General features: G+C 41.0%; 1 protein-coding gene across 1 annotated transcript in view; it reads right to left on the reverse strand.

Annotated features, from left to right (window-relative positions):
- Positions 1-6,773, reverse strand: part of LOC109512351 (homeobox protein Hox-D4b-like) — a 13,353-nt gene extending 6,580 nt beyond the window's left edge. Inside the window, exon 1 of the mRNA XM_019863986.1 lies at positions 5,860-6,773. Coding sequence (XP_019719545.1) covers positions 5,860-6,036 — 177 coding nt within the window. The 5' untranslated portion in view covers positions 6,037-6,773. The remainder of the gene's footprint in view (positions 1-5,859) is intronic.
- Positions 6,774-10,976: the final 4,203 nt, after the last annotated feature.

The following is a 10,976-nucleotide window of genomic DNA, read 5'->3' on the forward strand; positions in this document are numbered from 1 at the left end:
ATATATATATATATGAATTGAAATGCTGCAGGGTTAAGTGACTAAAGGAGAGTTAGAATGGTTCGGATGCTTGGGTCAAGAAAGGTGCTAGGAAGAGGAGATTTTTTGGGGGGAGGGGTTGTGAAAATGTTGGAAGTTTGGTCATGTAATATGTCATCAAGAATAATAATCTGCTTTCTGCAGACAGATTGACATTGCAAATGAAAATCTGTTGTTAAGGGTTTTACCTAAATTGATAAATCAAGGTTAAACTCAGAGGTAACAATCCACAAACATGGCCTTAATGTGAGCAAAGTTTTAAAGATGGAACGGTTTGAAACGGTCAAGAAATGAGGAGGTAAATGTGTACAATATCTCAAATTTGGGTATTTGGCCACGAAAAGTGAGGAATTTGGAGAATGTGAGAAATGGTTCCCGAGATGATCTGAAGGAGCTTTGAAGTTGGAATGGTTTGAATCGGTCACATGCTGTGACTGAAATATTTGTCAGTGTTTAAACGGGAATGAAAATATAAATTTTCAGATGTCTTCACTCTCCTAAGTGAACAATGAAACTGGTTTTCATTAGTTATTCCACAATAGCGTTTGTTTTTAAAAAATGGTTCGGACAAATAGTTGGTGCGAATCCCTGTCATGTTTCTTAAAAAATGACATCGCCAACTACAGGCCTGGAATGCAAATTACAACATTTTAGTAATTTATGTAAGTGATTATTTAGACCGCTTTGACAACTTCTACGTGAAATTATACCAAAGTGTTTTTGCTCTCGCTGGTCGCGTAAAGTATCTAAAAGGCTCATTTGTGCTTGCAGAATACAAAAAGGACCTTCATACACCCATGTATCCATCGCGTTGGAATGTCATTAATCCGCCATAACGAGCCAGTCTGAACACACATTTTCCTCAAATGTGAACAAGAAACAAAAACAAAGAAAAACAACCGTACAGTAGTGATCAATAATGTTCGAAGGAAGACAGGGTAGCTGCTGCTAAAATCAGTTTTCTCCCTGTTATTATGGAAGACTTTTCAGTTAGGAACTGTAGTTCTCTTCCCTGTTCCCCCTCATCTGGTAACGTCAATGCTTAATTATCATTTCAAAATTGTATTCCATATATTTTTTTTTATCACACACTGGATTAAAAAAAATGTTGGTGCTGGAACGAATTAATTGCATTTCCATTCATTTCAATGGAAAATATTACTTTGATTTATAAACGTTTCACAAGTGACAAACAAGGTCATCAAGTTCATAGCTTGAGGTTTCACTGTACTACTTATGTGGAAATAGGACTCCTCCATTCAAGTCATGTTGCGAATGCCAACTCAAATATTCTTGTAGCATCTTCGGGTGTTATAGAAAAAGCACCAAAATTTTGGAATAGTTGCACTATCCGGCACATAACTTAAGATGTGAAAAGACGGGAATTCACATTTTCCGTTCCTGCAACGTTTGCTGCGTATAGACGCCTCGATCAATGTTAGAGCATAAAGGGACCTCAATGAACCTTACGCTCCTGAGAACTGATTATTTACTTTCCTGATGTGCTCGACTGATTGGTGGAGCGGCGAGTGAAAGGTTTGACTTGACAATTTATCGTGCCATTGGATCTTCTCACTGAGCAGAAAGCGAAGCCACCCAAAATGAGAACACAAAGAAGCACTTGTGAAGCTCTTCGGGTTTCCCGCGCGCGTGATGGATGGTTAGTCGCCGCCCATAGACTCCCCTAGAACCCAATCTGTGACCAAGCAAAGTCCACACACATTCGGTTCTACAGGGTATTTATAGGCGAAGCATGCGCGCTCCTGCTGACGGCTTTCACACTCCGGTGTCCTCTTTCGTGGCGGATGTAAAAGGAACGGTCTTGATGCCATTCTTTGTTTCGGGGGAACACGCTTGTTACATGTGTCACGTGCGCGTGAGCGTGTGCCTTTAACATGCCAGTAACTCACCGATTGAATCCTCAGGCACGCATTGGTTAAAGGATACTGATAAAGTGTTGGGAAGGGGTCCTGGGTCACAATTTAATTTACTGAGAATCAGAGAAAAAGTAAGTAGTAGAAAACTGACAGCCAGTCCCACCTGACTTTGGGCAGAAGGTGGACTACACCCTGAACTGGTCGCCAGTCATTTCCCAGGCACATATACAGACAAACAACCATTCACACTGTCACCGAGTAGGAACCGATCCCACGCTGGGCGTGTAGTGTACCACTACAGCAGGGGTGTCAAACTCATTTTAGTTGCGGGCCAATTTGGAGTTACATCTTCCCTCGGAGGGCCGTGATGACTGCAGAATTATTACTTGTACACAACAAATTAATAGAGTACTAGTTTTGAAATCGGTCAAATCGATTAAAATAGTTTGTTCAATTATTGTTCAAGTGAGGGTCAACAAGGTAACAAAATGATTGCAAAATTTCAATGTTATTTATTACACATGATAATTTGACATTTTGGTCCAGATCTTAGCAAGTTGACACACATGATTTGCTTTCGCGGGCCACATGAATTGACCTGGCGGGCCGGATATGGCCCCCGGGCCTTGAGTTTGACATATGTGCACTACAGCATCAGTAACCAAGAGCAAATGTTTAACTCCAAATCTTTTGAGGGTTTTTTGTTGTTGTTGTTTTGCATCCGCAGAGCGACAAGAATGGTTCCCTCATGTTTTGGATCAAACAAGAAAAAAAAACTGAAATTCAGGCAGCAACCTTATTAAAACCACTCACATGGACTGTTGAAATCGGGTTAAGAGGGTGTAATATACATTCCAGGCCAGTAGGGAGTGATGTCACTTTATAAATTCTGTGGATCAACTGCTTTTCCTTTCACACCTGCTCCGAAAACGTCTTTTGCAAAATTTGCGCAAATATTATTTGAGAGATGTCCCGTTGGACTTTTTCCAAATCTTTACATTTCCAGGCTCCAAGACCAACTAGCCAAAACCCACTTTGCTTTTATTTATTTTCACACACACCCAAAAATTGTCACTCGAACCACAGTAAGAGAGTCAAGAATCACGTTAAGCGACAAAGTGTGAGGCTTGGGGAAAAAGTCAACGTCCTCGGTTTTTCCAGATAACCGTTTTCTGCCTTTTTGCGCAAATGCCAACGCTGTGAAAACATGCACTTTGTTCGTTCACTACATTTTGCATTGATTTTATTAGAGCCCAATTAACAGCAGGAAAGAAAGTTAACCAAATACAAAAGGACAAAGTAATATAAAACTCAAATATTATGCCTCATGTCTTGACCGTCCTTACCGTTGAGACCAGAAGTTATTTTATTCATTACGTTTTTTTTTGTTTTTTAATGAATAGGCTATCATAATTTTATTCTGCCAAATAACAAAATCAGCCCTGGCTGCAAGAAATTAATTTCAGTCAGGGCCGAGACTTGATTCTTTTTTTTCGCTCTACATACATCACTGCTGACTATTTTTGCTGCTTTTCATATTGTGCCCGTGCAGTCTGCCTGCCTTGTGTTGTGAATAATCTTTGGCATTCTTCTATTACGCATCTATGCTATACTGGCTCCTGCTTTTTGCACATAAACCCTGATTTTCCACATTTCGCAACTAATCAAGGCATATTCTGTTCCACCCTGAATTTGTGAAAGAAAAGTCTATTTTTTTAAGTGCACTGCCACCCAAAACAAATGCAAATTGACCAAAGAGTCCTCTAATGGGGTGTTTGAATAATGATGTTTTCGCCAGCCCAAATGCATTCAGCATTGGACTATTAATCTACACCTTCATTTTTTAAAAAACATTTCTTAAAGGCCTCTCGCTTAAATGACTTTTTAAGGGGATAGTCGTCAACTGCACACACCTTTTGACTCAATAGCTGTGAACTTTGCGGCACCCCGCCCCCCCTTTTTTTCATAGGAGTCAACAACAACAACAACAACAACAACGGGAGCTCAAAAGCGAGCATTCTTGTGCAGGGAAAATGTAGCCTAGCTGCCGAGCGGGTCGCCCCAGGGTCACTCACAAGCGTTGACCGCGGCTTCACCGGACCAACCATTAGTCCTGTGCGAGCTGGGCTGGACAGGACAGGGGGGTTGGGGGGTGGGGGGGGGGGTCTGCACGGATTCGGGGGTGACCACGCAGAGTTCAGCAGTCGTATAGGCCATTGTTACCGTTTTGTGCATTGTATTGCTTTGTGCGACAGTTGAAAGAACCTTTGCGTCATCGAACACACGAGGTGCATTTAGTTGCTCTTTTGTGTATTTTTTTTTAATTAAACTGTTTCACTCCTTGTGCATTTTTACATAATTTGCATTTTCGCACAATTCCTATATTGCATTATTCCAGGTCTCTCAGCCAGCAATGTGCACATGTGTAGTCGCCCCCTGCCACCACCCCCCCCTCAAAAAAAGCCATTCAAATGGTGGCTTTTCTTTCTCTCGGGGGTCGTTTCACTTTTTCATCTTAGACAGGCTGACCGCCGGCTCACCCCTCCGCCCCCGGGCCTGCAGCCGGGTCAAAGCCGGGCTGAGAGCTGCGGTTGAGCCGGTTTAGACATTAACTTGCGCGACCCCTCCTGCAGCGGCACCGTCTCGCGGAGTATGACCAGTAGCCCCTAAATTCGCATTTCAAGCTCATCTGCAGCAAAAGCGGTCCACGCTTCTAATGTTCAGTTTTCGGACCGTTAAAAAAGAAAAAAAAAATCATGACATTAATATTCCCCGTGATTAATCCCTCGCAGAAGTTGCAACCACGTAAAGACCGAAAGCTGCAATAAAACAGCCCAAAACTCTTGTGTTTGAATGTGCAAGTTTTATGGCGTTTAATTCCCATCATGACTGCGCGCTGGGACCTGGTGCATGTGCCGGCCTTGTTCTTTAGCTTGACGATGATATACTGTCAGGCAACACATGCGAGTGCATGTGAAAAAACAAGTAGTCTGATGACTCTCAACGTGTCACACTTCCACAAAAACATCCACCCGGACGAACACAACGGGATCTTTTGGGCGATTTTTTTTAATGGGGCAATTAAAAAGCACCGTGTAAAATTATTATTATATATTTTTTTCAAATTGGAGAATGTCCGTCTTTGCAAAATACGATTGAGATACATTTTTAGTAGTATTTCGTAGATTAAAAATCATTAGAGCCAATTAGTTCTGCATTTCTTTCGGAGTAACGACGTGACTTCCTTTTATTCATTTTGAAATTAATCTTTTTTAAAGAAAAAAAACAAGCAAAAACACCCATTTTTTCTTTATTTTAATAGGTAGAAGCTAAAGATAAAGTGCATTTCATCGTGCTGTAATTGCGTTTATTTTTGCACCTCTAAAGAGCACATATCTAAAAGACACGCATCAGTGGCTTGACGCAGGGAGGCTTTAAGTTTTAAATGATAAGAAAATGAAATAAAATGTCATTAAGTAAAGATACTTCACCGTTTCCCGCGTTTTGCTGAACTTAAATGCACATCGGTGACTAGAAAATAAAATCTATATTTTAAAATCCAGCTCTGGTGAAAAAAAGACGACTGCAAAATGGTCAATTTGTCACATTTTGTGATCTATAGATACGTCTCAATAGGATGAAAATTTTCTTTTATTCATATACTACTCGCAATTCTAAATACAAATATTATTATTAGCCTATCAGAAAATGATAAATGCTAAAATTACCGTTTTATCGGCGTCTTCATTTCCCGCCCAGATGTGTGTATTAAGAGAACATTTGCAAAACTTCACACAAATCAACACGTCTCTGTTTTTAATCAACACAAAACGGTGCAGGATTTTTACTCCGCCTTCTTTATTTTGACCATGCAATATTAACAATGAATAAAAACGTTTTTTTTAAAGTCACCGATGTAAATAAATAAGTGGAGATTCCTTACCGGCCGAGTAAATGTCACCTGCAGCCGGGCTTGTCCTCCGTGACAGTGAGTGGCCGTCCACGCGTGTCGCCCTTTGCAGCCCGAGTGACTTAATTGGATCTCATTTTTTGGAGCACAGGTGGATCTTTGGGCCCCCTCGCTCATCCCACCGGGGTCAACGCAGGGTACCCGTACCATCGATTGGACCCCCCTCCGAGCCCTCCCTCCCCTCCCCTCTCCTCATCCATATCTCAAAACATCATCGCTGCCTAATATGAAAACTCTCAGCCGTCCGGGTCTCGCGCGAGATTCATTCCGTCGTCCTCTCTTCCACGTCGAACGTGGGACATTTTTTTTTCGAGGTGTGTGTGGCCGCAGATGCGATGTGGTGGCCTGTCGGCTGCCGTCTGAGTTATATTTTGGGGCCTGTCACGCCACCGGCAATAAAACACACTTTATTGCTATCACGTGTTCTACTCCCCCCTTCTCTTTTTTTTCATGTCTCCCACGCTGGCCCGTAAATTGTCCTCGGAAGGGGACGCTTTGAAAAATAACGGGGGAAAATAACCTTTGGTAAATGTCTTTGTTTTAAAACCGAAATGTGCATTTTGAAGTCTACTTAATATGCATTGCCGTTTTTTTTCTGAACCCATCCAACATATTGTATTGCTTTAACTCGCGTTTTCGCGTATTGTGATCTATTTTTTAAAATGTGTAAATGTTAGCAAATGAGCTCTGTACGTCAATATACGTTCGCGCGCACGCGCCTCCAGACGTCGACTTGACATCGCTGTCCAAACAAAGCTAAAACGACTCTTTTTGCACTTTTCCGGATGCCCCTGGAATGTTGGAACATTTGTTTCCTGCTTTAATTTCCATATATGGGCAGCAATAAAACCATAAAGTAGGCTCTGTGAAAACATACGGGCACACACACAAATGTGTGCGCGCGGGCGTGTGTGTGTGTGTGTGTGTGTGTGTGTGTGTGTGTGTGTGTGTGTGCTGTTTTTCAACCCTTCTTCGTGATTTATGACGTAGGAAATGTGATAGCAGGCCTATTTTCCTTGATTATTGAACACACCTCGTTATAAGAGGCGTCACGACAACACGCGTGTCACCAAATGCTGAAAAACTAAAACAACTAAGTACACATAAAAATCTTCTTGAATGCACTATAAATCTGGAATTTAGAGTTATTATGCATCTTTAATCATACACATGGTTTGTCACGTACTGCTTAACCGTGATTTATACTCAATGTTATGCTCAACATGAATGAACCATGGTGTCTGTCTGTCTGTCAGTGAGACTGTCAAGCCAAACAACACAAGAATGACCTCATAACACTTGCCTAAATAAGTGTATGCCGAATTTATAATTATCCGTGTTTAGGCACATCCAACTGCAATCCAATTTTATTGTGGTGTATTTCACCCTACCTTCGAGATTTAGAGCGGCTTGTCAAGTTAAAACCAAATGTTCCCATGGATTTGAGCGCACCCTGGTGGCGATATGTTCAAGGTAACTCGCACAATGGCTTTCCTTTTGAAATTGCGCAAAATTCATTCAATAAGTTTGCGTTATTTTATAGCCATTAGACACCGTTACGAATGGCAGCTGACATTCGACAGTGTGTTATTAAAAAAAAAAAAAAACGTTGCTGATTTAGGACATCTGTACGCGACAAATTGAAGTTTCTCATTATTTGAACGCACCCTGATAGCTCAGCGTTCATGTTACCTGGAAGTTACGACTATAGATTACAGTATGTGCAACGATTACATTTTGTTTGAATGTGAATTATTGTCTTTTTTTTTGTATGATTTCATCCCTGTGGTCAACTTGACATAAATGGTGTAAACACATGACATAATGTTGCGTGTCATACCAAATAATTCAAGTACAGGACATTGTACAAGTCAAAAAATGTCGTCGTCTGCAGTGCTCCGCTTGCAGTTTTATTCTTTGTCTTGTAGTGACCTCTAGTGGATAAAAGTAACAACAGCACACTGCGCTTTGGAAAAAAAAATGGGCGTTACCTGCAGCTCTGCAGTGCTGTTGATGATGAAAAACCATTGGAGAAAAAGTGAAGGGGGTAAAAGCAAACAAAAATTGATTTTGTAACTTAAATATTCGGGACTAACATATTAATTACATTTCATGTTTTTTTTAATGATCGTAGTTGTAGTTTTCATTGGTGCGCAACCGCATTGCGTCACACCGCGCCAAAATATTCGGAATGGCGAAAGGCCAAAAAATACCCACAACTGCAAGCGGAATATAATGACACAAAATGTGACAAACGAATATCTCAGTTTGGGATCACAAGGACTCAATTAAGTCATTAGATCTGTTTTATTCCTGCCCAATGAATGCTAATATTAGATTTAATTTTGAATATTCACAGTTTACAAAAGGAATCTTAAACCATCACTGTGGAGCTGCGAAGGTCACACCCATTTTCAAAATTGGTCATCAAAATCTTGGATTAGATCCGATATGGTGCATCATTTCTTTGCGTGCTTCTATGAATAACTCCCTCTCAATCAAAAGTGAGCAGGATTATTTTGGATTCAGTTTTGCTTGCTTTTGTCATTTGTTTCGACTTATTCACACCAGATGCTCGTTTATCCTAAGTGGACCGTTTTGTGGTTCAATTTTTACTTTTGAGTGATTTGGAAATGTTTCAATACAACTTCAATTGAAATGGTGAAAAAATGTCTGCTACCTCTTATGTTAAAAGTCACTTTCTTGATGTTTTGGGGGTTTTTTTGCACATGTTGCATTTATGGCACAAGCTGCAGAGGAAGCAGTGAGACGTCGGATCTTACGTGACAAAGTTGCAGCTATTCTTCTTCATCTTCTTCTCGGTTAACGTCACCGTTTTGGTCATCCTATACGCATGCACGCGCGCGCACACGCACACAAAGAAGCAAAGCCACAATCAGCAGCGAGACACAACTGTCCATCTGTCTGTGTCCCGGTGTAAATTTTCAAGGTTTGCGTGGCGTCACTGTCACCCCTTTGTCCCTTTTGTTGCACTCGCACACAAGGCTCCTCTGCCGCATTGCAGTAGGTTGTAAATACTGCCAATGCCAGCTGAGCTCCAGTGACCATCACCGGTGAAATACTGTCTTTGTTTCTCCTCTCACATTCGCCCCTCCTCCCTCCGTCCCCCATCCACACCTTAACGACCCCGCCCCCTCCTCGACTATAGGAAGTGTACAATTGTAAAGGGAGAAAGAAGAACATAAAATACTGCCATCTTTGTGCCTCTGTGGGTGTGTGTGAGAGCCCCAGTCATAGGACCCTCGTAAAAAAAATAAATAAATGAAAAGAAGGAGGGGGGGCGTTATTTATTTCCACCTGGCTATGTGTCAGACAAAAATATTCCATGTAGTTTAATATTTAGTTTAAGTTACCATTACGGTTTTTTTTTTCATTTGAAGCCGCAGTTTAGCTTCTGACACAATGAAATCTCTCCATTCCGAAAAAAAAGTGCATCCAGTAACTAAAATGCATTTCATGACAATCCCGTGTGAATTTCAATTTACAGTGATGACATCATCCTCGCTGGATGACGTCATCTCACTTTCACATTGCGACCATCGGCATGTGCCAGAAAACGTCAAGACAAACTCTGCAGTGAAACGTCGTTGCAACTCCCCTTGCGCCTCCTCGTCGTGACGTCACCGCATTTGATAATCCATCCTTTCAATTGTGAATTTATGGTTGTCAAATATGCACACAAAGTAAATCTAAAGAAATGCATCCACACCCAATTTGTTTCAGAGCCCTGAGAAATTATATTGTAATAACATAACATTTATCCTCCAGAGCCCCAATTAAATTATGTAATAAATCAGTAATAACAGTGTAACGTCATATTTATCATGCAAATAGTGTAACAGTAGCCTACCTGCTGATGTGATCATCCCATATGTTGCACGCCAGCATCTTAAAAAAAAAGAAGAGAGACGTTTGCAATTTTGCAGCAAGTTCTACTACACATGACATAATTGTGCGTCAAACAACAGGTTAAGCATCGAAAGAAATGTGCAAAAATATAAAAAAAATCGGCGTAAAGGAAGTGCGGGGGTGGGTGTGACGAGAGGAGTTTGTTTTTTTACCGTGCGTGTGTCGAGTCGGCGGCGCGTCTACACACGCGGCGGGACGGAAAGGAAGCAAGAATGAGATGTGATTGGTCACGTGAGCGCAGGCCGCCAATGGCGGAGGGCGTGCGCTCGTAAAAAAAAACGCGCCAGCAGAAGAGCAAGGCGTGAGCGGAATTTTTTTTTTTTGGGGGGGGGGTTGTGATTTGTGGCAGCTGCACTCGCGAGGAAGCGAGGAGCATCCATCTTGGAAACTCGATGTTGGGGGGTCATAATGTGCGTTATTATTCACTTACGGTGGATTTTAGTAACGATCAGCACGAGTTTCTCTCATTTCAATGCGTACATACTCGCTTTTTGTTTTTGTAGCTATTAAAAGAATTGGGGCCGGGGGTGATTTCGTTTTCAATCATTGATTATTTTTCCTCCTTTCAATTTTTTTTGTTTTTACCGTGTGACCATTCGTCGTTGTTAATACGATTATGTTTTGTTTCGTTTATAATCAGCTTGATTTTTTTTACGTAAAAAACGTTACGCAATTTCAATACGCCGATGAGACAGCCGTTTTGTTGGGAAAGACGTGGAATACAAACGTGCTTTTGTTTCTGGACATTTGTAGCTTTTCATATACGACTTTTTTTCGTGTGCTTTTAATCATCGAGCCAAAACGTCAGCTGGCTGGTTTGTTTGTCTGGCTTTGCAAAAGACCCTTGTCTGTATATTTTTGCTGCAGGCAATTTCTGTCAAGACGATTTTTTTTTATTGGATGTTTATTTATTTTTTTGAATCGTTGTCCAGCATGATTTTTAACTTGTTTCCCTGAAAAGCATTTGATCCAAACAGATAGAGAAAACAAAAGGACAGCTTGAAACAAAAAAAATTCCAAAACAAACGCGATGACAATTAAGGCGTATGATTTTGTTACAGTTTTAATTTTCAATTGTCAGGAAATTGTCTCAATGAATTAAAAAACAGAACTTTAAATTGTACACTTTATAAACACAATACGATACATTTTGAGAACCT

This window comes from Hippocampus comes, unplaced genomic scaffold, assembly GCF_001891065.2.
Source record: "Hippocampus comes isolate QL1 unplaced genomic scaffold, H_comes_QL1_v1.1 scaffold57, whole genome shotgun sequence".
NCBI classification, from domain to species: Eukaryota; Metazoa; Chordata; class Actinopteri; order Syngnathiformes; family Syngnathidae; genus Hippocampus; species Hippocampus comes.